The sequence below is a fragment of the Quercus robur genome, chromosome 4, assembly GCF_932294415.1.
Source record: "Quercus robur chromosome 4, dhQueRobu3.1, whole genome shotgun sequence".
Classification (NCBI taxonomy): Eukaryota; Viridiplantae; Streptophyta; class Magnoliopsida; order Fagales; family Fagaceae; genus Quercus; species Quercus robur.
This window is the reverse complement of record NC_065537.1, coordinates 61,838,899-61,857,319: the sequence shown is the minus strand read 5'-3', so window position 1 is coordinate 61,857,319 and position 18,421 is coordinate 61,838,899. Positions and strand designations below refer to the sequence as shown.

At 35.2% G+C, this 18,421-nt stretch overlaps 1 protein-coding gene across 1 annotated transcript; it reads right to left on the bottom strand.

Moving 5' to 3' along the window:
• Positions 1-4,500: 4,500 nt before the first annotated feature.
• Positions 4,501-5,482, bottom strand: LOC126722332 (serine/threonine-protein phosphatase 7 long form homolog). Its single transcript, XM_050425483.1, has 4 exons — positions 5,390-5,482; positions 5,001-5,284; positions 4,615-4,702; positions 4,501-4,506 (listed from the first exon to the last, which is right to left on the bottom strand). The coding sequence occupies exons 1-4, from the start codon at positions 5,480-5,482 to the stop codon at positions 4,501-4,503; spliced, it is 471 nt and encodes a 156-aa protein (XP_050281440.1).
• Between the last annotated feature and the right edge of the window lie 12,939 nt (positions 5,483-18,421).

Below are 18,421 nucleotides of genomic sequence, written 5' to 3'. Positions count from 1 at the left end.
GTGGGCTCCACATGCATTAGAGGTGGGGTGGGCATGCCTGGTGTGGGGACAAGTATGCATCCACCATCATGGGCAGATACACTGAAAACTGGGGGTGACATACGGGGAGGGTCCTCATAGTCCGTGCTAGCACCATGGGATGTAGTCTGGGCTGGAACAGTGTCCTCATAACTGGCGGTGTGGGATGGCCCAGTACCAACATCAGACGTGCATCACGATGTCCTGCTGCCGTCGTCAGATAGTACCCAATCAGTGCCAAGCCATGACTCTTCTGTACCTGAGTCATCCCCTTCCTCGTAGATGGGATCCAGCTCAGTCGTACAGCCGCGACTAGCTTGACCACCTCTACAACATCCACCCCCTCGAGACCCACCACTTCACCCACCGCGACACGCTCATCAACATATTCTAGTGTCTGCTTAAGGTCATTGTGCATGTCAAAACCTTCGTCACACCTCTGTAGAGACCTAAGCATCGTTCGAACCTGCAAAAAAAAGGCGTCATAAATGGTAATTTTTGAGACTATGTCGTTAATTTAAGGCATAAGGCAATGCTGCAGATGAAGAGTACCCTATGAAGAAACTTACACATGTGGCAATTGATTAAAAATATTGGGCCATGCTTGTTAAGTCAGGGAGAAATATATAAGGTAATAGTGCACTAGAGTGGTCAATCAACCAGCTTTCTCTAATGTTTTCCGAAGCATTTGCACAAATTATCAAGTCTTAAAAAAATATTTTTCAGTTACTCTTTTTGCAATTAACAGGTTCATGGAAAACATACTATTGCAATAGGTTTAATTGAAGGCAGACTAAAAACAATTGAACTATTGTACTAGGTCCAAGGACCAGGTATATCAAGATACAGAACAACCTACCTATCCACCTAAGGTAACGCTTTGTAAACCATATTTACAGGAGCATATGATCTTAAATTTAGAACATAAAAGTAGCACCTTTGAGTTTGGCTCCAAAGCAAAGATGAGGGAAAAATAAGATTTTCATTATTTTACAAATAAAAGAGTATAAATGACAACTTTCACTCAAATGTGCATAATAAAACAATTAGGCCTAGTAGTGAAAATAACAACATCAAAAAGAACATTCAAAACTATATTTATTTTCGACAGATTCTACAGCACCAGTAAATTATGAAAATACCAAAACAAAAACCTCCAAGTTCACTACGACTTCACAGTGTTTCTTGAGAAATTTTAGTCCTTAAATTGAGAACAACCATAAAATAGTTATGCACTATATAGGTAATATCTATCATAAAATATGTAATTAGCTTTCAGTCCTGGAGGTAAGGCTATCTAATGTGACTGTAAACTATCAGAAATGTCTAATTATCACTACTAAAAAGAGTTGCACCGTCCATTTGAAATTACAAGCCAACCAAAAACAAAGAAAATAATAATAATAAATAAAAGAATAAAACCCAGCCCACCCTTTTTAAAATTTGAATGTAATTATATGGACAAAGGTTTGGTCTTTCTTGTCATTGCCAATTAACCATTCCTCACACAAACAAATTTGATTAAGACAAATTCACTTATTTATGAAGAACTTAAATCACAATATTTTTTGACTTTAAAATATAATGAAAGATAAACTCATAGAGATGTAACGACAATAATTATTGTGGAGTTTTGCATGCATGATAAACCTACTGAAGATATTTTATCGAACAATGGTTTCAACAAAGGGGAAGAAATTGTTGCCTCACCATGAGTTCCCAGTATGCAAACTCTGGTGTTATGTACTGCCTTGTGCTACGATTGTACCACTTCATGTACTGAACGAGGTACGTATCATCGCCATCCAGGAAAGGGGCAGTGCGAACTTTATGCCCTCGGTTGGCCCATTGCTGAATATGGACAGCATGTTCTGCCTCCCAGTCCTTCTTCCATTTACCTTCGAGGGATATTTTGTAAAGGTAAGTCGACGTATCCACGACAAGTGGAACTAGTAGCTTCATCCCAAATTAACGGAAGACCCGCTCGGGATGATGCCCTTCCACTATCCAAAAGTAGATCAATGGCACCTTGGCCCTCCAAATACGCTGCCCGGCGGTGCTATACGCAGGCAGGGATCCCAACGTATGCGTGTACGACTCCCATACAATCTGCATAATTGGATTATGTTTGTGATAGTGAGACATCATGCTAATTTAAGATTATGTTTGTGATATGTAATATGGAAAGCATGGAATTTCTTGCTTCTATTTGCACACAAAATCTTCACAGATTATTGGGCAGAAAGTAAAATAACAGCAACATTGTGTTCAAAATATTAACAAAATGAAGTCAACAAGCAATTAAAACAATGACTAGCATTCAGCCCCATGTGCATCGCGGTGTTGGTCATGTTAATGCCATTGTACAAAAAACAATGTACAATCCAGACATTAAATTGCACAATGTACAGTAAAAGATCTAGGTTAACCGAGATCCACATTCCAATTTCAACCCCATGTTCATATGCATAACATTCAAAGCTAAGTGACACCATCAGAGACTAGGGTTTTCAGTTTTTTTTTTTTTTTTTTGGTTGGTTCTATTATGGTTTTATGGTGAGATTTAAGTTTTGTTGTAATTGGTTTAAGTTAGCATTGAACTTTGAATGAGTTGAAACATGATGCAAGAATGAGCTTTTGCTATGAAATTTGCTGTGACAACATCTGTTATATTGAATCTAACCATGTAATTATGTATTTTACTGCCAAGAAGAGTACAAAACTTGAACCTTCTTTTGGATTGGTGATTGTACTCCAACTTTGTTAACAATTTTACTGAATATTTTGTAAAAAAATATATTCTTTTTGGTTAGGAACGCTTAGGGGTTTCAACTTAGAGTGAGTTCAAGGATGTACAAATGCAGGAGCCAATGTGGGAAAGACAACATGAACATATGCTAGGTACATGAAACTTTTCCTTCTAATTTCAAAATTGCTTTTTTTTTTCTTTTTCTTTTTCTTTTTTGTGCCCCCTATTTTATTTTATTTTTTATTTTTATAAACTTATTATTATTATTTTTTTTTTGATAAGTAACATAAAAACTTCATTAACACTCCGCCCAGTACATAGGGAATGTACAAAAAAGGCAAAAACATCAAGAAACCAAAGTACAATGATCAGTCAACACAAATAGATTTAGAAAATGCCTTCCAGGATTCAATTTCCTAAAATTAGTAGTAGGTTATTCTACTAGAGTTCAAATTACCACTAATAGGTCTAATTGTTTTTAATATACTTGTAGGCTTATAATTCTGACCTTCATAGTGTGTTCCACTCATAATTTGCATGTTCTAAATTGCAAAGAATGATGAGGTAGTGGAGCATTATGGCTGCATCAATCAAGTGTTGCTACTGTAGGTAGTGTTGAAATACTCATTGACATACTGTAATAATTAATTAGTAGTTGGTAGCAAATATGAATGCCCATTGTATCGTACTATGACTACGTTTGTAAAGTCTTAGGTTTTCTTAGATGATTCACAAGTCACATTCTGTCGTAAATGCCTTACCAACTTCTGCCATGGTTAATTAGGTGTTTGTTTGGTCTTTCCTTTTTGCTGAATGGATGTTTGGTCAATGAATTATATTTCTTTCTCATGTATCATATAGTTTGTGGTACATGTTATGGATAAAGTTAGAGAGATATATAAGAAATACAACAATGTAACTATTAGAACTTAGAAATACACAGTAACAGTAACAAAGGAGTCCCAACATAGGAAACAAAACACATTTAATCCTACGCAACACAAAACTAAATGAAATTATATTGAGTTCAAGCCTAAGATAGAGTTAGTAGTGTATGAAAATTGGGGAAGAAAAAGAGGATTGTGTGCGTGATTAGAATAATCTTCTAACTCATATTTAGCGTGCGTTTAGGAAGCACGTTTTGCGCTTCTCACGTCCACGTTTTGCATTTTTTTTTTTTAAGTCGTGATTGTTGACTTTTCTCTCTGAACAATGCACGTGTGCACTGTTCACGGGACCCATAAACTTTACTTTTCAGCAACTTTTTCATTAAAAATGGGTCCCACAGTACTATACACACATATAAAAATTATTTTGCTACAGTGTTTTCAGTTTTTAGTTTTCAGCTGTATCCAAACGAGCCCTTAATAGCTTTCCCGTGCATAGCACGGGTTAGCGACTAGTTAATATTAATCTTAAGTATTAAGCTTCTTAACATAACACTACAACAGTATTCTGCATCAATACAACTCCTTAATCGGGGATAAGAGTCTTGAATCACCATAGTCAATTCCTTCCCCCCCTTTTTTTTTTGTCTATTGTTAATAGGTAATTTAGGGTGTAGGAGTAGAATTTAAAGGCAGCATTCACCAATACAAAACTTGATGACAATCAGCACCATGATTCAAATTAAGCTAACGAAGCATCAATACCAAGCATAGATCCTAAATAAACTAGAAGGCTTCAATAAAAGCATAACCAACCTAGAAAGGAACCAATATTCTTGAATCAACTCATTCCTACAACAATCCAAGAATTCAAAAAAAATTAAAAATAAAAACGTGGTCATGCAATTGAGGGAAACGAAAATAAAAACCTCAAATTGAGGACGTAAATTAACCGAATACCTGCTCTGCCCGTAATGTAGCCAGCGACATCCGGTATGCAGCAAGGACGTGTGTGGCATGCTCTGCGGTGATCTTTGGCCCCCTCCACCTAGCAAACATGGGGTTTCGACAAATGCTCGCTATTGAACTTTACATTTAACAAACTTTGCTTTATATTTCACATCCATATACTAAGCATTGATAAGTTTCTTTTGTTTGTTAGTTTGACATATTTTTAATTATGTCAAAGAGACAAATAAAATCTAATATACTATTTCACATAAATAATTATTCCTAAGAGACACTTAGCTTGAATAACGAGAACTCAATGAACATACCTAATGGCAAGGGGCCCTGAGTGCACTGGCAGTAGAGGCGGCCTCGTAATAGAGCATATTCATGGGAACCTTAAACAGGCCCATAGCTGCACCAACAAGAGTGCTCCTCCAATCTGCATCGCATCCTTCTTCAATGCACTACAAAGTTGCCTATAGAGCCAGGTCAATGCTACACTAGCCCAGTTGTACCGTCTCACATTGCTGATTGGGTTGAAGAATTGCAGAGTTAATAGTGAGACCCGGTCCGCCGACTTGTCCATGAACAACAAGGCCCCCATCCATACAAGTAGGTGGTAGCGCTCTTGTTGTTGCATGACTTCATCACCAGCGTCCACAGCTGGGGGAGCAGCAAACTGTGCATTAAGCTACTTGTATTTTATCCTCACCCCAGCAAGGGTAGACTTGTTCAAGTTCGGTATCACGAGCAGAGGTTCATGGCCCAACAAGTCTCGACACACCACATTCCATTGCTGGTCTGTCCTCCCAGTGACAGGCAACCCATCCACCGGAATCCCCAGCATCACCTCTATATCTTGCAAGGTGATACCCATTTCCCCATGGAGTAAGTGGAACGTGTGCGTCTCCGGATGCCACTACTCAACCAAGGCCTTGATCAAGGCATGGTCAACCTCCATATTAGGAACCATGAATAACCCGGTCAAACTTGCTACATCTATGCATTGCATGATACATGGGTCTAGCCCACCCTGCAGTAATACACATTTACGGCGTTGAACCTTTATGATGCTAGGCACCTCCTGCACACGGACAAGCATTGTGTTAGGCAGTGCACATGAGGTAATTATAAAACAAGCATGTATTAATAATACAACTACATACCTCGTTAGCGGTGCGCCTCCAAAGCGGAGTTGACCTATGATCCAATTGTCGGGTCAACTGGGTCTGATCGTCAGGTCCAGGCTATACTCTATCTAGTGCTTGCATATCTGACATGGCAGCAAATAGATTGTTAACAATTATCTGACAAGTGAACCACAATTAATATAAAATAAAAGTATGGATACAGTAAAACATATTATGATCCCAACAAGATTGTCAACATCACTTCTTGCCCTTACTTAACATGCAACCCAAAAGCAATCAAATTAAAGCTTAAATAAATAAAATAAGAACTTGCCATAATTTTACATAAAAACACTTTTTCTTTTTCTATTATCTGTAATTGAAGTAAAAAAACAAACAAATGACTAATTAATGTGCTAGAAACTTGATTGATACCTAGATGTTCAACATCTGAGCAATATTTAAATGTGATAGTTCTTTTTGGTTTATGATGTCTTTGAGAGTGATTTTAATAGGGAAAATATCAATTACAATTATTAGGAGCTACATATTAGGTTTCCAATTAAATTTAACCATGCAACACACAATATGTGATCTTCTCCCAAGGACATTTAAATTCAACTCTATGGCTTTTGACCAATGCAGTGACATAGTAAATATAAATTGCAACAACTCAATGTTTAGGTATTCTGTTCTTAGAACTGTTCAATCAAACTTAGTCTTTTCAACAAAGTAACACTCTCTATAAGGTCATCCTTGACAGCTCCCCGTTTTATGTCCTATGCAATTGCCCGTTTACAATGGACCACTAATATCTAGAAACCTATACTAATTATTCTACATTTTTACTCACTAGATATGTAAGCATACCATGACTCAGTTAGCCCACTTCCCTGCTTGTTAGGTCTATTTTCAACATTTTAGGAGTTAATTCTACTCAATTTCCTGCTTGGTGAGTCATTTTCAAATTTTAAGAGTTAGTTTTAGATCCATTTATATGAGTATGACTTTATCAGACTCCAAACTATACCCAGGTCCAATATTAGCTATAAGCAATAGTCAGGATTCTACATTAGAACATAAGGCTTAAATTTCATCAAATAAAGACCAAGTACAACAAAATCCAATGAAGTATATAGGATGTATACCCTAATTTTCTAGTACAAACTACAAATTGCAAATACTATGAGAACAGAAAGCTTTGGAGGTCTAGGCGCATTCAATAACATCCAATAATACAACAACCCTATTAATTGAAATTTAAGACTCTACATGGAAAACTCTTGGCATTCAAAATATCCTTCTATTCCTCTCTCTCTCTCTCTCTCTCTCTCTCTCCATAAACGGAACATAAAACAAGAAGGTACAGAATTCCAAAACACTAACAAAACCGTGAAAATTGTTTGGTTTTAGCAATAAAGAAAGCATACTTGAAAGATTAATCTTAATTTGTAGGGGAGCACACTGATGAATTAATACAAAAGAAATTCAATTAACATTAACAGAAACAAACAAAAAGGTACCAAACAAAAGTAAAGTCATTGGGACATCTTATCCCCCAATTGTCTTACTATTTTAAAAGAGATTTTCTCATTTGGTTCAAGATTCAAATGAATGATGGAAGATTTGAGAACCAACATTTAACAAAAAGATAAAAAGTATATGATTCACAGTCAACATAAAACAAATGAAAAAAACAAAGATAGATTGAAGTAACAGTCAACATATTATAACTCACACATTCTTAGAGAGAATGAAAGACAAAGATAGATTAATCTCCCTCTGATAATCATAAAACAAATGAAAAACATTGAAGATTAATATGAACAATTGAAGATTAATAATCATAAAACAAAAGTTACAAACTTTGATGTGCATTTAGTCTCTATTTTCAATGTCAGTGCATACACTCATACTGTTTGCAGCAAATAGAAATTCTACAATAAATGAAATCAGGAAACGATATCAACATGAAGTTCAATGCCCACACCTATCGCAAAAATGGAAAATCTTTATATAAACTATACTTTCATATATTAATAAATAAATTTTATTAATAGAACAGCTTACTTCATGTTCATTTGTCTTATGATAAATAGTGGTAATTTATTAATAGAACAGGTTACTTCATGTTCATGATGATAAGCACACCATAACCTAAAAGAATTATGCACAAAGCTAAGTGATTATGTGAAATCTAGAAGGGGGTTGCTATTTGTAAGCACCCCAGGCACAAGACCAATCAACCAAAGTTCTAATCAACAATGATTCCAACTGAGTCTTTAATCAGTTTGTATCTTCAAAAATACAGCTATTTTGCTCCTTCCACAGTAGCCATTTGTTTTGGCAATATGAAATAGAAATTTGTCAAACAACCCATTTTCAAATAGTAAAAAATTTAACTAGCACTTATTATCATCTTTTCTTCCCTACACAAAATCTGAACCTATGTCATACCCATAAAACAAATGAAAAAAATTGAAGATTTTGGTAATGCGAGACCCCCCTCTAATAATCATCCATTTCCCACAAAACAAATGCAGCACAAAATAGTAATCAATGGCAGAGCAATGTACCTGTAATCAACAGCGGCGGGTACAGTGAGGGTTCGAAAAGGGTATGGCAAAGCACCAGGGTATTGACAACGGCGACTAATCGAAAAGGGTGAGGGAGACTGATGGAGGGTAGGGGAGAGTTAGGAAGCGTGATCGCAGAGAGCGAGGGAAAGTGTACAGGGAGAGTGTAGAGGGAGAGTGATGGCAGAGAGCAAGGGAGAGTGAACAAGTAAAGAGTGAACAGAAGTTGTGAGACATTGGGTTTGAAAATGTAAAGCAAACTTGATTTTCTACTTATCGAGTTATGCGTTTATAAATGACCATTTTTTAATTGGAAAAGGCCACGTCTACTTTGCCAACGTGGCATAAAGCTAAAGCTAACTCGACTATAATATAATCGAGTTCTTCAATGAATCTCCACTTTCGTATTATCTTGTTACAAAAGAGGGGCATTGCCCTAATTAGTTTGGGAAAGAGGGCAGAATGCTGATTTTTTTGCGCAAAAAGGGCATTTGCCAATTTTTTCCAAGACAACCATCCTCTTCATATTTAACTCTATTGGTGAAGTGAGTTAAAGCTTTGTTCAATGATGACAAATTCTGCAAAGAGTATCCTTTCAAATAGGACCACGATAAGATAAGCACAAAAGATTTGGGGTAGAAATCTTGAGCTCGCCTCAAAATGAACGCTTGTGGGTGGTGTTCAAAAACTTCAGATTCTTAAGATTAGCGGCTTCGATGTCAATAACATCGAATTGTCGACAACGCATATAGCAACTTTTCAACAACAAGTTTTCAATTACACCAAAAGTTTTCCCACATAGTTTTGAGTTTTCAAGATGTAGGGTTCTCACCATGGCTAAACTCATTGAATCAAGATAACTTATGCCCGAGTCAACCAATGTAAAGTTTCAGGTAAAGGCCTACAATCAGCAAAACAACTCAACAATTCAATTGCCTTGCCATTGTCAAAAGACTTAAAACTAATAATATCAAGATCAAGCATGACGACCCCACGATTCTTGACCACCAAGAGTAGTGATTTAAGTATATGTTTATGAATTCCATGACATGAGAAATGAAAACGTTTAATATCGAACCCATCTCGCAAACTTAGCACCGACCATGCGAATCTGATGAACCTGTCTTTTGATTCAAATGGGGTTTGGTCGAAATTCAAGTAAGGCATCGATTTCCAAACGCTTCTCCATCTTCTTGACAATTGGCTTAGTAATATGACGTCTCTGTTTTCAAGGAAGGAGAGGATGTAGTGAAGAATATCTTGCAGCAAATTGCTAAGCCTGTCATCGATGTTAACCATATGGGTGGTGGTGTTATGGTTTTCAAACCTAGACCGTTCAACGAACCGTAAATAGAAGAGGTTCAAGGTTTTTGAGGTCGGACCGAGATCGAACCGTAGTCGAACTGTGATGACGTCATAATTAATTTATTAATTATTTAAAATATAAATAAATACTTTTAATTAGTACAAATAGAAAAATTAACTAAAATAGTCCAATTAAATGAAAGATGTATCTTTATATTTTTCATATCATAATTTTGACAAGGCAAACAAAAAATATCAAAGCTTAAGCAAACATATATATAATATTTCTTTACTTATTTTTATGTTGATTAGTTAAACTTGTGATGATGATGATGATGATGATGATGATAATAATAATAATTGTAATATAAGAATTATAACTTTAGAAGGAAGCTGAACTTAAATAACATTAAAAAAGAAAAAAAGAAAAAAAAAGGAACACCTATTGTTTAAAAGGACATCAATATTGGCGGATGACAAAAGTTAAAAACAAGTGAATGGTTAAATCTCACTATTAATCTATTGAGCTTCATGAGGTCATGTGGTAGTGGTTTTGTCAAGCAAAACAGTAGGAACACTTGATAAAAACAAGAATACAACTATACAAGTTATTAGTGCACTACTCAAAAACAAGAAACAAGAGCCAATATGAGGAGATGAGTTTATAGTTGCTGCTTGCTGGGCGAAGTGTTGACAAGAAGGAGAAGAAGAAAATAGGAGGCAGGGATGATCAGAAAGATATACTACCAGAAAATTAACAGTGATGTTAACAACCTCACCAACTTGGTTCTCTGTTTTCTTTTTCTCTCTCGCAATTTGTTTTTTTATATTCAAATTCTTTATGGACTGAGATCTGTTTTCCGGTCAAATATTGTAAAAAGATGGAACCGTGCGAACCTCTAAAACCGGCCACAGTTCTCAAAACCATACGGTTTGACCGTGGTTCATGCGGTTTCATGCATTTTTCACATAAAGAGGTTCTTAAAGCTAAAAGAACTGGAATGACGAGGGGTTCACGGTTAACCGGGCCGGACTATACGGTCCGGTCCGGGTCTGAGAACCTTGGTGTTTGAAATATTCTTTGTTGTCCTTGTTTTCATCCTTGTTTTCTTGGATTTAGACTCCATTGGTGGGGGATGTCACTGTTGTTTTTGAGAAAAGAAGATTTGAAGGGAGAGAAAGTAGCTACAATCGGATTAAATTTGCTATAGAGATATCTTTGTTTACGGCTTAATGCTTTTGGAAGCATTAAATAGAAAAGTTCATGGACATCAGGTTGTAACCGAACAAAACACCATTACCTTGATGGATTAGGTGACATACTAATAATAATAATAATAATAATAATAATAATAAATGTTAGTGCACCAATAAAAGTGGTTGGATCTATGTTTGGTCTGTCAAGGTGGAACCTTCATCACTCTCCGAAAGACCCTTGGCCCATGGGTTAATGGGCCAAACCCCATCCACCATGGTTGGATAGCCAAATTTATCAAATAAATAAAGGCGAAAAGCACCTTTTAGTCCCTACATTTTCAGGCGATTCCTATTTTAGTCCCTACATTTTTTTTTTACCGTTTTTAGTCCCTATCTTGAAAAAAGCTTCTTGTTTTGGTCCTTACCGTTACATCAGAAAAGGAGAAAGCTGACGTGGCAAACGGCATGAATAAATAATACTAAATTAATATCCACTTGGCTTAAATTAATAATAAAAAATGTTTTTTGGCATTAAAAAAGGCACGCTAGCATCTAGATTAAAAAAAAATTAATTTATTAATTTTAACTAAATAAAAAAATTAAAAATAGAATTAAAAACTAAAAATCATATGAATTGAGATCTAAGTGTGTCTTGAACAAGAACAACAAGAACACCAACTCAGATCCAACAACAGTAGCTAATTCACGCTTTTCTTCGACCTTTTCTTCGTCTATGCTCTCGATTATCTTGACTAAACCATCCTTTGCTAACCAGAACAAATACAAGCTCTTTGACAAGTAATTGTTTCTCTTCTCAATTTCAATTTCCAGTTCCTTAACTCTTTCTCTAGAAACCTCAACTTCATTCTTGAACTCCTCTGCTTTCCTCAGTTCCTTGTTGAGCTTTTTTGCGAAGTCATCCTTTTTTTCCTTCAACAAAGCTTCGAGCTCATCTATTTTTTCCTTCAAAGAGTCTCGCTCCCTCAAGAGTTCGGCGACGAGTTTCGTCAAATCGGAGTTGTGATCCACAATGTCGTCTCTTTCTTGCCGGACGAGAGTTAGGGCTTGTTCAGTCTCCACCGACTTTGATTGGAGGTTGAGATGGGACTCGCGGAGAGATTCAAGGTCGGCACGATGATCATCATGATTGGAGAGGTATTGGGGGATAGTGGTGAGTGAATCTGGGTTTTTTTTTTTTTTTTTTTTTTTTAATTTTTGGGTTTGTGTTCTTGGATCTGGGTTTGTGTTCTTGTTGTTCTTGATCAAGACACACTTAGATCTCAATTCATATGATTTTTAGTTTTTAATTTTGTTTTAAATTTTTTATTTAGTTAAAATTAATAAATTAATTTTTATAATTTAGATGCTGACGTGGAATTTTTTAATACCAAAAAATATTTTTTATTATTAATTTAGGCCACGTGGATATTAATTTAGTATTATTTATTTCTGCCGTTTGCCATATCAGCTTTCTCCATTTCCGGTGTAACGGCAAGGACCAAAATGGGACGCGTTTTTCAGGATAGGGACTAAAAGCAGTAAAAATAAATTGTAGGGACTAAAATGGGAATTGCTTGAAAATGTAGAGACTAAAATGTGCTTTTCACCATAAATAAATAATTAAAAACTTGAATATTGTATTCTTTTTATTTTCTTTTTAACATAAATAAAAATGCAAAATATTTTAAAAAATTATAAGTCAAATAATAAATAACTTCATACAATGTTTATTTAAAAAGAATCTTTGACATATTTAATATATATTTTTCTAAATAGTGAATTTTTATAAAAAAATCATTCCTTATCAGACTCGAGGAAGAGAGATGCTGAGACTAGTGAGGAGGAAAAACAGAATTGGATATACAAATATTTTAGTGTGAAAAAAAAAAAAAAATGTGAAACAAACAGCCAAAACCAAATGAAAAAAGTGGGATGTTTTTTTTCCCAAAATTTCTTATACCACGCTAAAGGCTATTTCAGTTTGGCCCAAAGAACAAAATACTTAAGTATTAATCAATGTCGGTGCACCAATTTGGAGTTACCATTGTTTATGTGTGTGTTATGATATCTAAAATTTTACTGGGTTCTTTTTAAAAAGAATCTTTGACATATTTTTCTAAATAGCATCCCACATACCAACCCACTGTCGTCACCCAACCCACCCACCCACCACCGACCCATCCATCAGAACCCATTCATAGGCTAACCCACCCACCATCTGAATTTTCCCATCGGAACCCACCCACAACCTAACCAACACATCGGAACCCACTCATCACTGATCTGTCCATCACCATCTGAACCCACCCATCAAATAACAGTAGAAAAAAAAAAAAAAAAAAAAAAAAAAAAAAAAAAAAAAAAAAAAAGACCAATACAAGAGAGAGATTGGCAAGTGAAGCAACAGCTTGACGAGGCTAAGAGGAAGAGAGGAAAAGCAACGAGAGTGAGAGAAGAAGAGAGGCGAGGTTGAGAGAGAACGGGAAAGGAAGAAATTTGACGAGTGATGAGAGAGGAGAGAGAAAAGAGAATATAAAAACTATAAAAGTTTTACCATTTGAGCTCGTACACTTCCAAATTTGAGATTGCATTGTTCATCTATGGCAAATATTTGACATTTGGCACACCTGATGCTAATGGTCTAATAATAACTAGCATTTTAAATTTTATTTGGAAAGACATAATCATCATATTGGTTAAGTGTGGAATGATATTTGTTCAGCCCAAATAATTAAAAGAGTTTTGTAAAGAAAATAATATCTCATTATGTAAAATAATTATCACTAAAAGTCTAAAGCCATATTATATAAATTTTATTTAAAAATAAAATTTGACATATTTAATATATATTTTTGTAAATAGTGAATTTTTACATAATATATTTCTTTATGATACGTTTGGTATGTTGTAATAACTCCTGTAATGAAATAGTTATTCATATGTAATATCAATTCGGTCATTTAGTTGCATCTTTATTATATGGATTAGTTATTACATTGGAATAACTATTATTTAAATTGAAGAATAGCTATTCCTTTCTAAAATGGACGTAATAGTTATTTCTTAGTGCATATAATAGGTTTTAAAATTAATATATTTCCAAAAATATAAAGTTTCCTTATACATCATCTTTTGCAAGCTTTCCATATGTAACAACCAAACTTATGAATATTAATAGTTATTCCATTACAATGTCTTCTATTCCCAAAAATAAAGATTACTATTCCTAATGTAATCTACATTCAGTGTATCAAACGTACCCTTAGTGAAGTTTATGTCATTAGATTAAAGAAAATTCAATAAAAATAAATAAGGAATTGAAACTTGTTATAATTTGCTTTACATAAATTCTCACTAACTATGTTAGCAAAGTTATAAAATAATTTTTTTAAAAAAACTATAATAAGGTTAAGTAGAAACAAACTAATCATTATAGATCTGGAAGTTCAAGGCCCTTTCAGGAAAAGACCCTTTAGATTTGAACAAATGTGGCTTACCCACCCTAGGTGCAGAGAAATGATTCAAACGTGAAAAGGATAGCTTTGAAGTGAAACAAGCTGCTTTACAACAACTTCAGAATTCAATCAAATCTAGGGATGATGTTCAGAAGGAGAAAATCTTAGAGAGGAGATTGAGGTGTTGCAAGACAAGGTGGAATTGACGTGGGCTCAAAGGCAAGGACCAAGTGGATTCTACAAGGGGATAGGAATACTAGATTTTTTTCAAACTGTGGTCAAATAGAGAAGGGCTAGGAGTAGAATCTTACAAATAAAGAATGATCAAGGCCTTCTTACTGATATGCAAGAGGAGACTGAAAGCATACTCACTTCTCATTTCATGAAAAGTTATGAGAACCATAACAATACCAGTGTAGATGATACCATCCAAGTACTTGAGACCTTACCTATTCTTGTCTTATATGAGCAACAATGCAGCATGCTTAATAGGCCAAAATCTAATGTAGAAATTGAGGAGACAGTTTTCCAATTAGGGCCTCATAAGGCCCCTGGACCTGATGGCATTCCAGCTTTTTTCTTTGAGGAATTCTGGAACACTGTCAAGGCTGATGTCATTAACACTGTCCACATCTTCTTCCATTCAGGTTCTCTATTCAAACCCCTTAACCATACTTTCATTACACTTATCCCCAAAGTTGCCTATCCTGATAAGGTTACACATTTCAGGCCTATTAGTGTTTGCAATGTGGTTTATAAAGTCATATCTAAACTTCTAGTTAATAGACTAAAGCCTATCATGAATAGCCTAATAACACCCTATCAAAATGCTTTCATTCAAGGAAGAAATATTTTGGATAATATTCTCTTAGCTCATGAAATTTTGAATGTCCTTAGGAAAAAGAAAGGAAAAAAAATTCAATTTTGGTGCCTTAAAGATAGACATGAGTAAAGCCTATGATAGGGTAAATTGGAATTTTCTAAAAGTAGTGCTATTTGTTATGAAGTTTGACTCAAAATGGATTAATTGGATTATGGAATGTGTGTCCTCAGTGTCCTATACTTTCCTTGTAAATGGGAACCTGACAACACCCTCCATACCTGCACAAGGAATGAGGCAGGGGGACCCCTTGTCTCCTTATCTTTTTCTCCTGTGTGGAAACATCCTTTCCATTTCCCTTCTCCAAGCAGAGAGTTTAAATATGACAAAAGGGGTAAAAATAGGGAGGAGTGGGTTGTCTTTTACTCATTTGTTGTTTTCTAATGATTCCCTTTTATTCTTTAGGAAGGACAAGCAATCTTTAGAAAATATAATGAAAATCCTTGATTGGTATTGTAAGCTTTCGGGTTAGAAAATTAATCTTTCTAAATCTGACCTATATTGCTCTCCCAATATGCATGAGTCTGATCAGAATTCCTTAGCTAGAGTGCTGCAAGTGAATCTTGTCCAAAATCCTAGCAAATATCTTGGAATAGATTTCAAGCTAAGAGGGAATTGAGTTGCTGATTTCCAGTTTCTTATCAATAAACTTAACTCTAAATTGCAAGGATGGAAAGCAAAACTTCTATCTCAAGCAGGCAGAACAACCCTCATTTCATCAGTCTTGCAATCCCTCTCTCTATATACTTTCTCTTGTTTTAGGGTGCCTGAAAGTATATGCAACAAAATGGATTCCAATGTTAGGGCTTTTTGGTGGGGGCATGAGATTGTAGAGCATAAACTTCATCTTATCAACTGGGATCAAATCTTTCAGCCAAAGAGATTTGGTGGATTAGGACTTAAGAAGTTTAGTTTAATGAATCAATCCATGTTAGCCAAACAATATTGGAGAATCACTCACAACACAAATACTCTCCTAGCTAGAACTTTTAAAGCTAAGTATTTTCCTAGAGCTTCAGTGCAAGAGTGCAGTCCTAAGCCACATCATTCCTGGATTTGGAAGAACATCATCAAAATTGATAACCCAAAGTTGAGGGAAGGGAAATGGAGGGTAGGAAGAGGGTTTGATATTCCTCTCAACCACTAAGACTAGTTTACCCAACAAAATTTGCAGTTAGATCATCCAAGCTTAGCTATAGGAACTGTTGGTGATTTGATTGATCACAATTCACATTCTTGGAAGTGTGACTTAGTAAGATCCTTATATACCCCTGCTCAAGCTTCAAAAATTCTTCAAATTCCCTTATCCGGAACTGATGCTATCTAAGATAAGCTTTGCTGGAAATACTCAGGTGAAGGGCATTATGAGGTTAAATCTACTTATCAGATTTTGGTTAAGGACTGCCCTTTTATACAAGGACAAACCCAGTAGCAAGAAGGGGTGTGGAATCTAATTTGGAGTGTTAAAGTCCCACTGAAAATTAATACTTTTGTGTGGAAATTGATGCTTGACAGATTACCAACCATGCTGAGTCTATTTAATAGAGGGATTTCATCCCTTAGTTTGTGTCCTTTCTACAATGAAGAGAATGAGTCCACCACACTCCTTTTTCTTTTATGTCCTCTCACAAGAGCTTGTTGGCATGGTTCAGGTTTGGCTGTTCATTCCTCTAATTTCTCTAGCATAACAGTCCAACAATGGCTGACTCTTTTCTGCTCATACACAAAAAGAAGGAAGCACACTCTATGGAATATTTGCAAGCTGTTTTTACATATTTGTGGTCAATCTGGACTTAGAGAAACAGGGTGGTTCATAAGGGAACAAATCCTAATCCTATGGATGTGATTCTAACAGCTCAAGCTCTATCTTGCAGGTACAAAGAAGCTTTCAATGACCAGTCTCTCTACAACAGGAACTTAGGAAGACCAAAACCAAAGCAGCAATCCGCAGCAGGTCAATGGCAGCTCATTTTGAAAATTGCAGGAGCAAGGTGTAAAAGGACTAAAAGATGCTCTTTTGCCTATGAAGCAGTAAATATGCAGGGAGTTAAGTGTGTTTTTTTGGAGTTGCTAGTAGTGTAGCCAGATCAAAAGGTGGGGCAATGTTTGAAGCAATGGTGGATGCTGCCATCATAGCAAAGCACCATGGATTCCAGCATATTTTGTTTTTGGGTGATGATAGAAGGGTTGTCCAAGCCTTTAGGAAGAAAAGATCAACTGATTGGTTAGACAATACTAGATTAGCTGATCTTAATCTCCTTTCTCAATCTGGGCTCTTCTGCAACATGCTTTTTGTGCCCCACATTGTAGTTAAACATGTCTAGTCTGTAGCAAAAAGAGCAACACAGATGCCTTTGAACTATTGCTAGTACAACCCAGCATTTGTATAACTTTTGTTTATATCTCCCTTTGAATGGTATCAAAAAAAAAAAAAAAAAAAAGTAGAAACAAACTAACAGATTATAGGTGTTAAAAATCAAAAGAATTATCATTAAGATTGATGCCTGATTATAATGATAGATGATGGTCAGTACTCACTCTATTTGTTTCGATGGAAAATCATGTGTAAAGATAATTTTACGTGGTTTTTCAGTGTTTGGATGCATTGGAGAAAATGAATCCAAAAATGACTATCTTTGATCAGCAAAAAAAAAGTATGACTTATTTTAGAGATTGTTTTCCATTAATTTTTTTTTTTTTTTTTTTTTTTTAAGAAAACAACTCAATCTTACAACAAACTAAATAAGTGAAGTTAGGAAATGTTTGGAAGCATTAGAAAAAATGAAAAATGAATTAAATGAAAACTATTTTTAGTTAGCAGAAAAAGTATGACTTATTTTAGAAATTGTTTTCCACTATTTTTTTTTTTTTTTTGGAAAACAACTCATTCTCATAGCTAGCTAAAGAATGGAAGTTAGGAGATTGTTTTTCAACTCATTTGAGGTTGCTACTAAACATAGGAAAATGAGATAATTTTATAGAAAACAATTTTTGGAAAATGACTTATTTTCTACAAAACATTATCATCGATACTAACAGAGTGTGCCAAAGTTTGGAGAGAATCTATTAATTTATTTAGTTCATAATGGTCTCTATAAAGCAAGGGGCAAAGCTTCTATGATAGCTTCCCCCTCATGTAGTAGTCGGCCTTCACTAGCTCTCCTTGCCCCTCACTTTTGGCTAGTAAGAATCCTTTGACGAAGGAAAGGAGATGACTAGTTGCTTTTGGCGAAGCTACAAGCCTACCCTTCTCGAGCCTACTTAAATAGCTTA